At 41.9% G+C, this 17,394-nt stretch overlaps 1 protein-coding gene across 7 annotated transcripts in view; it reads left to right on the top strand.

Moving 5' to 3' along the window:
* The window catches only part of PDE1A (phosphodiesterase 1A), a 733,908-nt gene that overhangs the window by 438,785 nt on the left and 277,729 nt on the right, over window positions 1-17,394 (top strand). Inside the window, exon 1 of one of the 7 annotated variants that reach the window (XM_029605924.1) lies at window positions 15,660-15,880. The exons of the other annotated variants lie outside the window; for them this stretch is intronic. Within the exon in view, the coding sequence (XP_029461784.1) occupies window positions 15,765-15,880 (116 nt within the window). The 5' untranslated portion in view covers window positions 15,660-15,764. Of the gene's footprint in view, window positions 1-15,659; window positions 15,881-17,394 lie in introns of those variants that run through there. 7 annotated transcript variants of the gene reach the window in all.

Genomic DNA, 17,394 nt, shown 5'->3' with positions numbered 1-17,394 from the left:
ACTTGTTCTCTGAAGGCTAGGAACATTTTGCACCAAGGGCACACATGCAACCTTTCATCAACTTGTAGATAATCATACATGAGGTACTTAGTGACCAATCCAAGTCACAAGTACCTTGCAAGTGCCTAAACATTAGATAAATCACAAGCTACTATTGCTTATTAATTACTGAAATAGCAGTTTATGGATTTTTCCTCTAGGAACTTATCCAAACCTTTTTTAAACCCAGTTACACTAACTGCTGTAATCACATCCTCTGGCAATGAATTCCAGAACTTAACTATGCACTGAGGGGCGGATTTTAAAACAATACGTGCGCCGGTACTTTTGTTCGCGCCACTGGTGCGAACAAAAGTACACCAGATTTTATAAGATACGCGCGTAGCCGCGCGTATCTTATAAAATCCGGGGTTGGCGCGCACAAGGGGGTGCACATTTGTGCAACCTGCGCGTGCCGAGCCCAGCGCGGCCTGCCTGTTCCCTCCGAGGCCGCTCCGATTTCGGAGCGGCCTCGGAGGGAACTTTTCTTCGCCCTCCCCCCACCTTCCCCTCCCTTCCCCTACCTAACCCACCCCCCCCGACCCTATCTAAACCCCCCCCTTACCTTTGTCGGCAAAGTTACGCCTGCTTTCAGCAGGCGTAACTTTGCGCACGTCGCCGGCAGCCCTGCTCCGTCCTCCAGTCCCGGGGGCGTGGTCCGGAGGCCTCGACCATGCCCCCAGGCCGGCACCACGCCCCCGGTCCCGCCCCCGAAACGCCAGGGCACGCCCCCGAAGCGCTGCGTCATTTCGGGAAGGCCCCCGGACATGCCCTCTCCCTCCCCATTTCGAAAGCCCCGGGACTTACGCGCGTCCCGGGGCTTTACGCACGCCGGCGGCCTATGCAAAATAGGCGCACCGGCACGCGAGGGCCCTGCGCGCATAAATCCTGCCGGATTTACGCGCGCAGGGGTTTTAAAATCCGCCCCTGAGTGAAAAAAATGTTCTTCAATTTGTTTTAAATGAGCTACTTGCCCCCTGGTCCTTCTATTATCTGAGAGAGTAAATAACTGATTTACATTAACTTGTTCAAGTCCTTTCATGATTTTGTAGACTTCTATTATAACCCCCATCAGTCATCTCTTCTCCAAACTGAACAGCCCTAACTGCTTTAGCCTTTCCTCATAGGGCAGCTGTTCCATGCCCCTTATCATTTTGGTCGCCCTTCTTTGCACTTTCTCCAGTGCAGCTATATCGTTTTCGAGATGCGGTGACCAGAATTGCACACAGTATTCAAGGTGTGGTCTCCCCTGTGAGGAAAAGCTAAAGAGGTTGGAAAGGAATGCCCGACCCAATTTTAAGACTGGTGAATGCAGCTCTGTTCTTTTTCAGGTGTTAGAATAAAACTCATTATAGCCAAAATCTGACTGGATGGGGGGTCCAGGTAAACTGGGAGTGTGCAAGCTAAAGAGCCAGAAGGGTCATGAAGATCTAGAGGCAGACTGAACAAATTGGTGAACTAAATGATGAAACTGGTTATTTCCCTCACACATGCATATTTTAAAATGTTCTCACTTGTGCATGTAAAAGCTGACACATTTTAATGAAAGATATGCCAATAACATTTCCTCACATAAGAAGCACACATATTTATTTATTTATTTATTTATTTATTTATTTAAAGTTTTTCTATACCGGCATTCGTGATTCAATCACATCATGCCGGTTTACAGATAACAGAGGGTGTAAAAATAGAAACATAGAACATGTGCATAGAAACTGTAAAGTTACATTAAAACATGGTTTATCAAACTGGGGGAAGAAAGAGAGTAAGATGAACTGTGCAATAATGGGATTAATTATTTACTTTATATTGTAGTGTCTCATTGGAGCTGATGTTGTGCATCAGTTAGGATCTGGAAAGGCTTGTTTAGACAGCCAAGTCTTAAGCCTTTTTCTGAAAGTTAGTAGGCAAGGTTCTTGTCTCAGATCTGAGGGAATAGAATTCCATATCGAGGGACCGGCTGTGGAGTAAGCCCGGTCTCTAAAAGTTAGATGGTGTGTGGATTTGGTTTGGGGAACGATTAGTGATCCTCTGTAAGCTTCTCTGATGGGTCTGGTGGAGGAATGTCGTCTGAGAGGGATTTGTAGATCGAGTGGAGCATGGTGATGGATTGCTTTATAGATGATGGTGATGGACTTGTGAATAATTCTGAAGTGTATTGGCAGCCAGTGAAGGTTTTTGAGGATGGGGGAGATGTGATCTCTTCTCCTGGTGTTTGTCAGTAATCTCACAGCCAAGTTTTGGAGCATTTGAAGAGGTTTAATGGAAGCAGAAGGGAGACCCAGTAAGATAGAGTTACAGTAGTCGTTACAGTAGAGTTACATGCGCTAGGCGTATTTTATATTATACGCTCGTACTTGCGTGGATAGACATACTATTACACTGTGCATCCTTGTCATTTTGTTTTATTATATGCTTCAGTAACTTATAACCACAATTCAACAGACATCTCCACTCACAACCCTCCTTGAAGTACTGTTACCGCCCCATGCTTCCATCCCCGGCACCACACATATCCCATCTGACAATTAAGACCATAACCCACCTCACCTCCTCATATCCTACCCCATAGCCATACACACATGCACACAACACATACCTCCTTGTCTCCAAGAGAACCTTCCAACCACACTTCCATCCAAATAGCATGCTATCAGTCCAAAGTGTAATCCTGATCTAGCATAAATTTCACCAAATCTGGTGGCAATTGATGGAAGAACTTAGACCATGCCTCCACATATGTCTCAGTCACTTTTCATTTAGCATATTTTAAATAAATCCTCTCTAATAACATATAGTCGGGCATTCTATATTGCCATAAACTCAAGGTGGGCAGAGCTTCCTCAGTCCATTTAAGCAACATAAATTTGCAGGCAACTGCCAAAGCCAATGAAAGGAATCGATCTTCACCTTGAGCTAAATCTGAAACATGTGAAAGGTCTCCCAAGAGCAGTGTTGCACCTAGCTGAGGAAGCAGCAGCCCCGTACATTTATGAAATTCTTGAATAACATGCTCCCAAAAAATTGTCACCTTACAGCATTTTAAAAATTGGTGCACCATAGCCCCATTTTATTACGCTCGTTGCCCGCAGCAGCCCTGCAGTGCAGCCCTCTCATCTTTCTAAGCAACTTTCAGGCTCCAGCTCCCCATTGCTTGTGGCAGTGGGCCGCCAGCTCCAACCTCGGGCTCCCGCCAGTGCCTCTGGCCCTGCTCCACTTCCCGGGACTTCCAGCCAGGATGCCTCCATCCGTTGGGCCTCTCCGAGGGGGTTCGCGGAGAGACGCCGCCAGCAGTGCCGCACCCCTCCCTAGGCACACTCGCGTGCATCAGTAAACCTTTTAAAGGGCCCGCGGCGGGAACCTGGCCGCAGACCCGGATGCTGACATCAGATCCTTCAGCGTATAAATGCTCAGGCCTCGCAGTGAAGCGTGGCCTTTGCAACAGGTCTCCTCAGTTCCCTGTTTGCCTCCGTGCTTCCTTGATCCGTGTTCCAGTTTGTCTCCAAGTTCCTTCTTCCTCGTTTGCCTTGTCTGTCCTTTGATTGACCGCCTGATGCCGACCTCTGCTATGTCTGACCTTGCCTGCCTTCTCCAAGCCTAACTTCTGTTACGTCCTACCTTGCCTGCCTTCTCCAAGCCTGACCTCTGCTACATCTGACCTTGCCTGCCTTCTCCGTGCCTAGATCATTGCTACGCCTGACCACGCCTGCGTTCTCCGTGCCTCGACCATTGCTACGGATGACCAGGCTATAGACTCCTTTGTGTCCAGAGTTCTACGTTGCTTGCTACACCTTCAAGTTGCCACTAGTTCTCATTCAAGTTCGACAGTGACACCTCTGTCCCTATCCTCTGGACTTGGACTCCTAAGGCTCCGACCTGTCTTTGCTCAAGCACCTTCAGTCAATCCTCGTTCCTTGGTGCTTGGGTTCCTGTACTGGGACCAGTCTAGGATAGAACTACGCCACCTGCTGTCTGCTGTCTCTGGGCTGAACTACCTGCCTTTCACATCCAATCTCAAGGCGCGTCAAAGTCCTGCTGGCCCCGGCACCTAAAGGCTCAACCCGAGGGGAACGTGGGCTGGTATAGGAGAAGTTCCAGTGGCCTCTAGCTTCAGCCCACTCCACCTGCTGACGGTGGGGACACGTAGACCCTTGCCTGCGGGTTGCATCAACCCCACCTCAGTCCAAGAATCCACCTCCAGCGCAACAATTTTCCATTTCAGCTTCTTTGGTATCATCTCAGGTCATCCAAGCAAGCATGATGCAGGATCATAAACTGTGTTTCATGCTGCGTCATATCAATATGTATTTTATGCAAAGAACTAAAAGTTGTTGCATTACAGTAAGAGAAATATTTGTATTTATCTCCTGGCTCCAAATTTTCTCAGCTTAGGTAGCTCCTCTGACATACTCTGCTGTTTACAAATTGCATACCACTGAGAGATAGAGTTCTAAGCCTCTCCCATGCTTTATACAATATAGAATAAATCAAATTTATTTTTTTTTTCAATTCAAACTTTTTATTAGCAAACAACATGATACAGAAACAAACAAATCTCCGGAGTAAAGTAGTTCAATAAATCTCATTCCTGTTGTTTGTCCTCTTCTGACCACTTAAGAGATTCCCATAGTGTCTGGCCTGAAGAAACACAAAAAAATAGATCTTGGGAGGTCATACTAAAGTTGCAAAGATTGAAATGACTGGTACTATATTGTGTCAGCCTCACCTGGGCCCAAGTTTGAAAAATATGTCTGTATTCCACTCCAGACTGGAATGGCTTATTCCCCCAAAAGGTACTAATAGGAAGACAGAACATTTCTTATCAACCTATCGGCGAAACCACTGCCAGGCCATTAACATTGCCGACATCAGCACATTTTTCCATAAGACTCTAATTAATCTAGGCTCGTATATATAATGGAGACCAGGGGGCAAGCATGTTTAAAACCATATCATGTTTATAATATTTATTGATACTTTCTTGTGAGCCATTCCCCAAGGAAACATAGCTGACATGTTGCATTATAGAATTTTATATTTGGGAGATCTAGCCCACCGCATTCCTTACTACTGGTGCATATGCCCCACCAAATAAATTTGATAAACAACAGTTTACGTAGAGAGAGGTTGGCCCTTGATAACCAGTGTGGAAACATACTCATTCAAAATAGCATCTTGGGTAAAATCATCATTTTTAGTAATGCACATCTCCTCATAAAGGACACAGGTAATTCCATCCAAGTATTGAGTTGGGTCTATGTTGCTGTTATACTTTCAGTAACATTAAGATTGTAAAGCATCGAAAGATCTCTTGGGACCCATAGCCCCAAATATTTTATTTTCCGATCAGCCCATTTGAAAGGAAATGTTCTAGGCCATGATCCCATAATAGTAGGGTCTAATGCAGTGCCTCAGATTTATTGCAGTTGATTTTAAGGCCCACAATAGAATAAAATTGTGAAACGTGCTCCTGTATCGCCGGTATACTTGTGTAGTAATTACTAACAAAGAGAAAATATTGTTAGTGAATAATGAAATTTTAATCTCAGTACTCCCTACTTTAATTCCTTGAAAAGACTGTTCTTTTCTCAATGTTATAGCCATGTGCGCTATTGAAATACAAATAAGAGGGAGAGGGGGCAACCTTGTCTAATACCCCGTCCTAGTTGAAAACCATCTGATACAGAGCTGATTATAAGCATGCAAGCTGTGCAATTGCTATTTAAAGTACTCAACCAATTTATAATAGGACCCTGAAAGCCAAAGTCTTGCAGTGCCCAAAACAAATAGTCCCAAGAAAGGGAGTCAAATGTCTTCTCAGCATCCAGACATAGAATAAGGATCAGTTGAGAATCTTCTTGAGATAGAATTGCTAATAATCTACGGACATTGCTAATTCAATGTCTACCATGATAAACCCCGTCTGGTCATCCACAACTAAACCTGGGAGCACTGCATTAATATGAGATGCCAGCCTCGAAGCCAAAAGCTTCAAGTCTACATTTATCAGTGAGATTCGTCTGTATGATCTGACATCAGAAGGATTTTTACACTTTTTGGACAGAACTATGATCAGGAACTGATTAATTTTCATAGAAAGTGTGCCAGTTTCCAAGATGTTCCAAGTTATATTATCCTTGTTATATGTAACAGCATTCTTACATGCAAGTTAATGTTAATATGCAAACCGAATTGATTTGTAACTCTGCTACATGAATTTCGGTATATAAAAATGCTAAATAAATAAATAAATAAATGTAATTATAAAATTTAGCTAAAGGTGAGAAAAGGACAAACTGCAAAATTTTATAATATTTTGAACCAAGTCCATCCAGACCAACTGCCTTTCTCATCTTCAGTTTGTGAATAGCCGCACTGACTTTCATCTCAGCAATGGGCACATTAAGGCTGTCCAATTGGTCATTGGAAAGGAGTAGCCAACGGAAATCTTGAAATATTCTCTTTCTAACATTTTCATCTCAAAGCTGTGGACTATATAAAGTTTTTTAGAGAGGAGCACCCGGGAGGCGGTGTGGCGCTTTATGTCCGGGATGGCATAGAGTCCAACAGGATAAACATCCTGCATGAGACTAAATGCACAATTGAATCTTTATGGGTAGAAATCCCTTGTGTTTCGTGGAAGACTATAGTGATAGGAGTATACTACCGTCCACCTGGTCAAGATGGTGAGACTGACAGTGAAATGCTAAGAGAAATTAGGGAAGCTAACCAAATTGGTAGTGCAGTAATAATGGGAGACTTCAATTACCCCAATATTGACTTGGTAAATGTACCATCGGGACACGCTACAGAGACAAAATTCCTGGATGGAATAAATGATAGCTTTATGGAACAGTTGGTTCAGGAACCGACGAGAGAAGGAGCAATTTTAGACCTAATTCTCAGTGGAGCACAGAATTTTGTGAGAGAGGTAACGGTGGTGGGGCCGCTTGGCAATAGTGATCATAATATGATCAAATTTGAATTAATGACTGGAAGGGGGACAGTAAGCAAAGCCACAGCTCTCGTGCTAAACTTTCAAAAGGGAAACTTTGATAAAATGAGAAAAATTGTAAGAAAAAAACTGAAAGGAGCAGCTACAAAAGTAAAAAGTGTGCAAGAGGCATGGTCATTGTTAAAAAATACCATCCTAGAAGCACAATCCAGATGTATTCCACACATTAAAAAAGGTGGAAAGCAGGCAAAACGATTACCGGCATGGTTAAAAGGGGAGGTGAAAGAAGCTATTTTAGCCAAAAGATCTTCATTCAAAAATTGGAAGAAGGATCCAACAGAAGAAAATAGGATAATGCATAAACATTGGCAAGTTAAATGTAAGACATTGATAAGACAGGCTAAGAGAGAATTTGAAAAGAAGTTGGCCGTAGAGGCAAAAACTCACAGTAAAAACTTTTTAAATATATCCAAAGCAGAAAGCCTGTGAGGGAGTCAGTTGGACCATTAGATGATTGAGGGGTTAAAGGGGCACTTAGAGAAGATAAGGCCATCACAGAAAGATTAAATGATTTCTTTTCTTCACTGTTTACTGAAGAGGATGTTGGGGAGGTACCCGTACTGGAGAAGGTTTTCATGGGTAATGATTCAGATGGACTGAACCAAATCACGGTGAACCTAGAAGATGTGGTAGACCTGATTGATAAACTGAAGAGTAGTAAATCACCTGGACCAGATGGTATACACCCCAGAGTTCTGTAGGAACTAAAAAATGAAATTTCAGACCTAGTAGTACAAATTTGTAACCTATCATTAAAATCATCCATTGTACCTGAAGACTGAAGGATAGCTAATGTAACCCCCATATTTAAAAAGGGCTCCAGGGGAGATCTGGGAAATTACAGACCGGTTAGCCTGACTTCAGTGACAGGAAAAATAGTGAAAAGTGTTCTAAACATCAAAATCACAGAACATATAGAAAGACATGGTTTAATGGAACAAAGTCAGCATAGCTTTACCCAAGGCAAGTCTTGCCTCACAAATCTGCTTTACTTTTTTGAAGGAGTTAATAAACATGTGGATAAAGGTGAACCGGTAGATGTAGTGTACTTGGATTTTCAGACGGCATTTGACAAAGTTCCTCATGAGAGGCTTCTAGGAAAAGTAAAAAGTGATGGGATAGGTGGCGATGTCCTTTCGTGAATAACAAACTGGCTAAAAGACAGGAATCAGAGTAGGATTAAATGGACAATTTTCTCAGTGGAAGGGAGTGGGCAGTGGAGAGCCTCAGGGATCTGTACTGGGACCCTTACTTTTCAATATATTTATAAATGATCTGGAAAGAACTACGACGAGTAAGGTAATCAAATTTGCAGATGAAACAAAATTGTTCAGAGTAGTTAAATCACAAGCAGATTGTGAGGCTGGAAAATTGGGCATCTAAATGGCAGATGAAATTTAATGTGGATAAGTGCAAGGTGATGCATATAGGGAAAAAAATCCATGCTATAGTTACACAATGTTAGGTTCTATATTAGGTGCTACTACCCAAGAAAGAGATCTAGGCGTCATAGTGGATAACACATTGAAATTGTCGGTTCAGTGTGCTGTGGCAGTCAAAAAAGCAAAAAGAATGTTGGGAATTATTAGAAAGGGAATGGCGGATAAAACAGAAAATGTCATAATGCCTCTGTATCGCTCCATGGTGAGACCGCACCTTGAATATTGTGTACAGTTCTGGTCGCCGCATCTCAATAAAGATATAATTGCGATGGAGAAGGTACAGAGAAGGGCTACCAAAATGATAAAGGGAATGGAACAGCTCCCCTATGAGGAAAGACTAAAGAGGTTAGGACTTTTCAGCTTGGAGAAGAGACGGCTGAGGGGGGATATGATAGAGGTGTTTAAAATCATGAGAGGTCTAGAACGGGTAGATGTGAATCATTTTTTTACTCTTTCGGATAATAGAAAGACTAGGGGGCACTCCATGAAGTTAGCATGTGGCACATTTAAAACTAATCGGAGAAAGTTCTTTTTTACTCAACGCACAATTAAACTCTGGAATTTGTTGCCAGAGGATGTGGTTAGTGCAGTTAGTATAGCTGTGTTTAAAAAAAGGATTGGATAAGTTCTTGGACGAGACGTCCATTACTTGCTATTAATTAAGTTGACTTATATAATAACCATCACTATTATTAGCAACAGTAACATGGACTAGACTTAGTTTTTGGGTACTTGCCAGGTTCTTATGGCCAGGATTGGCCACTGTTGAAAACAGGATGCTGGGCTTGATGTACCTTTGGTCTGACCCAGTATGGCATATTCTTAGGTTCTTATGTTCTTATGTTTTAAAAGGCCTAAAACACTGTCTTCTATTTCTTTGGTAGATTGCCCAATCTCCTCTGTCACATCCCATATGCCTGTAATGATTGACCTTTGCCCCTTGATTTCTTCCAAATTGGCTAGGAGATTGGTAGTCTTATTTCCATATTTATAAAGTTTGGGGTAGATTTTGAAAGGAGCACACACGGCGGACATGTGCGCTCGCTACCTGGCTACGCGCATGTTATAAAATCAGAGATCGGTGCACGCAAGAGGGTGAACAATTGTGCACCTTGCGTGTGCCAAGCCCACTCCGAGCCACGCTGCCTTCCCCGTTCCCTACCCCCCCACCCCACCTTCCCTTCCCCTACCTCCCCCGCCCATTCCCCCCTATCTTTTCCTTTTTTTAACTTCTGTTTCACATCTTACTTCAGCCCTGGGGCCAGCGCGCGATCCCAATCACAGGGGCAAATGGCCACTGTGCCTGGATCCTCTGGCTCTGCCCCTGCCCCCACCCCGCCCCCTCCCCATCCCCTTTTTGCAAGCCCCGGGACTTACACGTGTCCCGGGGCTTTACACGCATTGCCAGGCCATTTTAAAATAGGCCCGGCACACGTAACCCTTTGAAAATCTGGCCCTTTATTTTTAAAAATAGTAACTCATTTTCTAGCTTTTTGGAACAATAAACAATTTGATATGTAGCAGGCTCTTTAATCTTTTGGGGCTAAAGTGTCTAGATGCAGAGCTTGGGCTTATTTAACATATCAGTATAGTCTTAAAAATGTCAGCATTTCTTTTTTTTTTGGGCACATATGCTATTACCTGACTTCTCATTACTGTCTTGCTGGCTTCTTACATCAAAGCCAGTGAAACAGAGTCAACATCATTGAAGAACACATACTCTCTCCACTAAAAGATGATGAATTTTAAAAGCCCAGTGTGTGCATCAATTAGGGGATGCACGAATATATCAGGGCAGTGCAAGCCGAGCGGATTTCAAAAGCCACCTTAATACGCACGCACTTGCTGCTACACACACAAATGAAAAGTTCCAAAAAGGGGCAAGGCACAGGCATGGCCTGGCCGAGGCATGGGCCTTTCTGAATCTAAAACAGAATTTTGCTTGTAAATACTTACGTGAACTGGCGCGTGCCAAGGTCCCCTGCCTTGTAATTTTACTTCTGCTATGGATGACATGTAATTTATAAAACAAAAAAATCTAAGTAGATCGATGGGACTTTAAAAGCTGGGGATAACAGGGGAGAAGAGAGGCTATTAAACTAGGGGAGTTTGGAAGTCCTATCCCTTTCCTGGGTGAACTGGGAACAAACTGAGAAAACTGGTAATGGCTTTGGTGCACGTGTCTATTAAAATCCCCCCACTTATATGGTAGACATGGAATTTGTGTGTGTAGGCAAACGTCCACTGAAAATTGCATGCTCATGTGTGCGCAGTCAGGCTATTTTATAAACTGCATGCATATAGGCGTGAATGTTATAAAATGGCCACGTTTCTGGATGCGGGCTGATGAACACATGTGCACCCACGCGCCTGTTTAAAAGTTATCATCCCAGAGCGCAGGTACTCATGGAAATTCTGATCTCAGTAAAGACCAGGATTCATTCTCCATTTGAGCGCCTTCTCGCTGAGGTCTCCATTTTCCAATCTGGGAATTATTGGCACATGATTTGAAATGGTTATGATGCCAATTTTTGACTCTCTCACCTCTGAGAAGAGACCTTTTGAGTCCAGAAAGTAGTCCAAGATCAATTAGCTTTTATTCAGATTAAGTGTCCATGAGATATCCAGCTTCCCAGCTCTGCATTTACAAAATTTACCCCCATCTTGTCCTAGATTGGCTTATACTGCCTCTATGGCTTACAATTTATTCTGTAATCAGCTACCACATTAAAATCACCCCCCCCCCCCATAATCAATTTATAATCAGGGAACCGTAGTAACAGACAATAACTCTGTACAAAGTCATGGGTGCATATATCCCGGGCATAGATATTGCAAAACTCCAACCTCTACCCAAATAAATTGCTGTATGCCATGATATATTTGCCCTCTTCATCTGATACATAATGTTTCATCTGACAGGGCATTTGCTTGAGGATAAGAATTTATATTCTTCTTTGCCTGTGCATATACAGTATGAAGAGAAGTAACACTGTCCCACCCATTTTTTTTTCAATTTGAGGTGTTCTACATTGGACAGATATGTCTCCTGAATCATAACTATGTGGTCTTTTGCTTGTTAAAAATAGGAAAATAGGGCAGAGAGAATCTCAAATCTCCTTGACTGGATGCTTTAAAGCATTCAATTTGCATAGATTGAACCCTGGGAGTTTGTCTTTTGTTCTACATTTACGTGATTATGAGTCCCTCCCAATGCAGTTTATTGTACAAAACACGGTCCGTGTCAGGGAACCGTGTAACCCTTTATGAATTTGTAATATCAATTGATACATATGAACTATTATAAATAAAATCTCCTTTGAATCTAAAATTGAAGGACATTTGAGATTCTCTCTGTCCCAGTTTCCTATTTTGATTATTTTGTGGTATGGGCAGTCACCTTTGTTTTATTTCCTTTTGCTTGTTAAACACAGTTAGCAATTTCTGATGCTTAATTGGGGAATGCACTCCACCAACATTCAAGCATGATAGAGTTACTATAGGCAGAATAAATTTTTTTTTAAATAAAAGTAAATAAACATCCAAGCATTTACCTTAACCTTCATTTTTTTGAAGGGGTTAATAAACGTGGATAAAGGTGAACCAGTAGATTTAGTGCACTTGGATTTTCAGAAGGCGTTTGACAAAGTCCCTCATGAGAGACTTCTAAAAAAACTAAAAAGTCATAGGATAGGAGGCAATGTTCTTTTGTGGATTACAAACTGGTTAAAAAACAGGAAACATAATTTTTCTCAGTGGAAAAGGGTAAACAGTGGAGTGCCTCAGGGATCTGTACTTGGACCGGTGCTTTTCAATATATATATAAATGATCTGGAAAGGAATACGACGAGTGAGGTTATCAAATTTGCGGATGATACAAAATTATTCAGAGTAGTTAAATTACAAGCGGATTGTGATACATTACAGGAGGACCTTGCAAGACTGGAAGATTGGGCAGCAGATGAAATTTAATGTGGACAAGTCCAAGGTGTTGCATATAGGGAAAAATAACCCTTGCTATAGTTACATGATGTTAGGTTCCATATTAGGAACTACCACCCAGGAAAAAGATCTAGGCATCATAGTGGATAATTCTGTAAAATCATCGGCTCAGTGTGCTGCAGCAGTCAAAAAAGCAAACAGAATGTTAGGAATTATTAAGAAGGGAATGTTTAATAAAACAGAAAATGTAATAATGCCTCTGTATCACTCCATGGTGAGACCACACCTTGAATACTGTGTACAATTCTGGTCACCACATCTCAAAAAAGATATAGTTGCGATGGAGAAGGTAAAGTGAAGGGCAACCAAAATGATAAAGGGGATGGAACAGCTCCCCTATGAGGAAAGCCTGAAGAGGTTAGGGCTGTTCAGCTTGGAGAAGAGATGGCCGAGGGGGGATATGATAGAGGTCTTTAAGATCATGAGGGGTCTTGAACGAGAAGATGTAAATCGGTTATTTACACTTTCGGATAATAGAAGGACTAGGGGCATTCCATGAAGTTAGCAAGTAGCACATTTAAGACTAATCAGAGAAAATTATTTTTCACTCAACGCACAATTAAGTTCTGGAATTTGTTGCCAGAGGATGTGGTTGGTGCAATTAGTGTAGCTGGGTTCAAAAAAGTTTTGGATAAGTTCTTGGAGGAGAAGTCCATTAACTGCTATTAATCAAGTTGACTTAGGGAATAGCCACTACTATTAATTGCATCAGTTGCATGGGATCTTCTTGGTGTTTGGGTACTTACCAGGTTCTTGTGGCCTGGTTTGGCCTCTGTTGGAAACAGGATGCTGGGCTTTATGGACCCTTGGTCTGACCCAGCATGGCAATTTCTTATGTTCTTATGTTCATTATTGGTCAACAAGGAAGAAAATCTGCAACCTGCTGAAGCAGGCTACAAATGACATTGCTCCACTTCCCCAGATGCCTTCCAGCCCAGGCACCCAGGCATCAGTACAGAGAAACACTGATCCACACTTACCCGGATCAGCACTATTATTGCTAGATTTACTCCTTTGGTCATCCATCTCTCTCTCTCAGGGACCATGTTCCACTAATTCACACATACAATCAAACAGGTGTCCACAGCTATCCAATTACCCACCACACACAGAATAACAAATGTTACCCCCTATGCTCCAAGGGACCACAACCCTCATCTCCTCCAGGCTTCCCCCGGGGTATGCCCAAACAAGTTCCCCACATAAAACTGAAATGACAGTCATCAACTGACGGGCCATACCAAAAATGTGGACATGGTCTCAACAAATAAACTTAACTTAAAACAACAGAGCTCTGCCTATTGGCTTCCTGTGCTCATGAAGTCTACCAACTAGCAGACTGTCCTTAACCACAAGGAGTAAATAATGTGCTCCCGTGAAAAAATACTAAAAAGAAAACAAAAGTCCAGAGGAGCCCATAATATAGACCGCTGATAACAGTGGTCCTCATTTCCATGTCACTGTTACCTCATTGCCTTAAATAGCTTTTTTTTTTTAATTATGTCTGAAAGTGGAATGCTCATTGTTGTCAGACACCACAAGTGAAATTGCCAAGGCCTGATAATGCCTAATCTTGCATCCATTGGACAAATTAATCTGATTAAGAAATACTTTGGCCTCTGACTTAAGGGCAAGAGCCTGATATTGCCCTTGTGGTAAACCTGAAGCTTTGCTGGGTACAGCAATGCAAATTTGACTCCTTTGTGGTGTAGTGCCAAGCACATTGATGCCATTTCCTTGTGCATTGAAACCATATATTGAGAGAAGCATCTTATGACCATTGTATTCCAAGGTTTCCACTCTCTGGAAGGCCTTGAGAAAGTTGACTTTATGTGCCCAATTTAAGTTTCAGATGAGTACAGGCTGAGGCCTGCCCTTGGGCTCATGACATGATGCACATGCTCACAGATAAGCTGAACAGCCTGGTTGTCAAGGCCCAACTCATGTGGTAGCCGAGTCTCAATCCAACCAACAAATCAATATCCACCACTGATTCTGGCAGCCTCACTAAACATAGGTTATTCTAAAGATTTCCATTTTCTTGATCATCAAGCTGCTCAATCAGTCACATATTTTTCATCAGCAATTCAGTGATTTGTTGTTCAGCCTGCACCATCCAGTCTTCCTGGCCTGATATTCTTTATTACGTGGCTTCCATTCTTTTTGCATGGGACTCCAAGCTCCCTTTTATCTCATCCATTTCCATCTGAAGTTTAATTAGCCATTCATCAAAGGTGGCTGATACTGCTATAGTGATTTGCTGCAACAATTCTTCAGACATCACTGCCAAGATTTGGTCTCCTCTCTCCCCCCAGTGGCTGTTGCACTTTGCCAGCCTTCACTTTCTCTCAGTTGCCACGCAGGGCCTTCGCACTCAGCTCGCTCCTCCCCTCCCGCAACGTTAGTAGCCAGTTGTTGCTTAGACTTCTAATTTGAGAGATTAAATGTCCATTAAAGAGTGTCCAGTGGCCGTGCTCAAATGATTGCTATAAAACTGTGGGGAACATGTCAGAAGCTCGTTCCCCTTGCGTCCAATCAGCAGGCAGCCACAACTGGAAATCCCCATCCTTTTTCTCTTAATGGCATAATTCATTTGCGAACATGGCTTTAAAGTACCAGTTTATAGATGGCAAACTGTGTTACTAAAAGCACAATGAGGAGGAGCTGGTGAATAATTCAGTTCTATAATTATGCTAAAGCATGCCATTAATTTTTTCATTCAACTTATATATTTATGAACAATTTCATTTTAATACAAATGAGGTATTATGTGCTCTTCTATTTTTTGAGCTGCTGTCTAATGCATTACCTTCAACAATGTTTTATGCTAGACCCTATTCCTACACTACAATCTTGGGCCTCAGTGCCCAAATGGTTACATAAAGAGTTTTGACATTTCTTTACAGAATGCATTTTAACAAAGTTCATGTCATTGGCATCTCAAGTGCAGTGCACATAAACACACAGGTAGTAACATATAGTTAGAGAAAAAGTAGTGTTTCTATGTGAAGCTATTTGGCTTTGCAATGGTACATTCTAGGTAAAGATTTTCTATGAAAGATTAATGATTGCATCAACATGACATAACAATGGCTTTGTATTCTCATTCTGTACAACTGAGTTTCCCTTAGCTCTGATTAGAAGTAGACATAATAGGAGATAATGAAGCCCTTAATAAAAAGTCTTTGCTTTTTCACTAAAATTACACTTGTTATGTGCTGTAATGATACTGGATTTAGATGGTACCCTGGAAGAGATAAGTAATGTCGCATCAACAGACCACTGAAGACACAACTGGCGTTAAGAAAATGTGCAGGAAGAAAAAATCAAAAGGAAATTTCTTCAGAGCTTTAAAAAAAATATTAATGAATGAAGCCATGTAAGTCTCACATGTCTTAGCGTCCAGTTCTCTCAGAAATGGTTAAGTACAGTGTGCTTTTTTATGCATTCTTTACAGTAGGAACACTTTATATACCTGATGAGTTGTCTGTATTACTCCTGCACATGCACAAAATCTTATGCATACAATTTTCCTGACAACATAAAGGTACACATGTAACAGGAAGGTAAAGCATGTAAGTTTTTAAAAAAAGATTCAAAGCAGGACAAGGGAGGGGAGAATACAAGAGGAGAATGAGTGGGCAGCAGTAGGAGAAGGAGAAGAGAGGGTGAGTAGATGTACAGAACACCTTTGGAAATTTTGTGTATTCCACAGAGTACACGTTTCAATCTTGTTTAAAGTCAAAGCACAGATTTTTATAAGGAAATCAGGGGATTCTAAACTGTTTTGCATTGTATAAATTGCTGAAAAGTATTATTTGTGTTAATGTCAATATTTCATTGTAAAATGTAAATATCTTTATGATATTTATAATATTTGGTTAAAAAAAAATCTTACCAGCAGAGAATAGTGCTCTTATAACTTTTCCTCTAAAATTTAATTACTTTATATGCAAACTCAATCTCATTGATCTTTTTTGTTAATGGGTGAAAAAAATAATTTAAGAAATCCTTGACTGTACATCAATTAATTAATTGGATAAATAAAAACAATAAGGTATGTAAATTAAAGTTGCTTATTTTTATTCCCTTACCACTCTTCTGATGTCACCAAGACCCCTCCAGGAACCAGCCTATCATCTCCCGATCTAATCAATTGCCTTCTGGGGCTGTTAAATCCCCTCTAATTTTCCTGATATCACTAAATTGCTTCCAGGAGCTACAGAATACCTTCCAACTCACATCCGATGTCCATACCTGGGAACTTTTCAGATTTTACCCAGAAGCTCCTGTAATTTGTATCAATTACCGAGTCTCCAAGGAAACACTAGAAAGCTCTGAACCTCTCAGTTTACTGCTCCAGGCATTTCTGTTCAGGAAGCCTGTAGAAAACAGGAGGAGAGGAGCTAGAGAAGGAAGTAGGGCAATTGTTTTCTGCTTTGTAGTGTCTGCTCCAACTTTACCCCGTCCTCTTCTTCGGTAAGCCTGCAAGGAACAAAAGAGGAAGGGTGAATCTGGAACAGGCACTGCAGGCAGCATGTGAGGAGAAGCTATAGGGCAGGAATTGAACAGATACAACACAGTCTGCAGCTGTGATTTCAGGGCTTGGGATTCAGTTGATGATGGAGTGAGGAAGAAATAGTCAGGGACCTGTGACTTATTATGGAATTGAGGAGAAGGAGAGTGCTGTAATCATCCCTGGAGTGTGGAGAAGGATGGGAGAGAGAATGAAGATCAGTGGGAGGCTAGAGGGTGGAAGAGGTAAAAATGATATGCATTTTGTCTGTCGTCCCCCCCTTCCCTGCTAATCAACAGCAATCTTGGGGTGACCACAGCAGAAAGGTTACCAGGTATGCCAATGTCAACAAAGTCTCTCTGTGGACATCTAAACCC

Source organism: Rhinatrema bivittatum, chromosome 6 (assembly GCF_901001135.1).
Source record: "Rhinatrema bivittatum chromosome 6, aRhiBiv1.1, whole genome shotgun sequence".
Taxonomy (NCBI): Eukaryota; Metazoa; Chordata; class Amphibia; order Gymnophiona; family Rhinatrematidae; genus Rhinatrema; species Rhinatrema bivittatum.
This window is presented reverse-complemented; position numbering and strand designations above follow the sequence as displayed.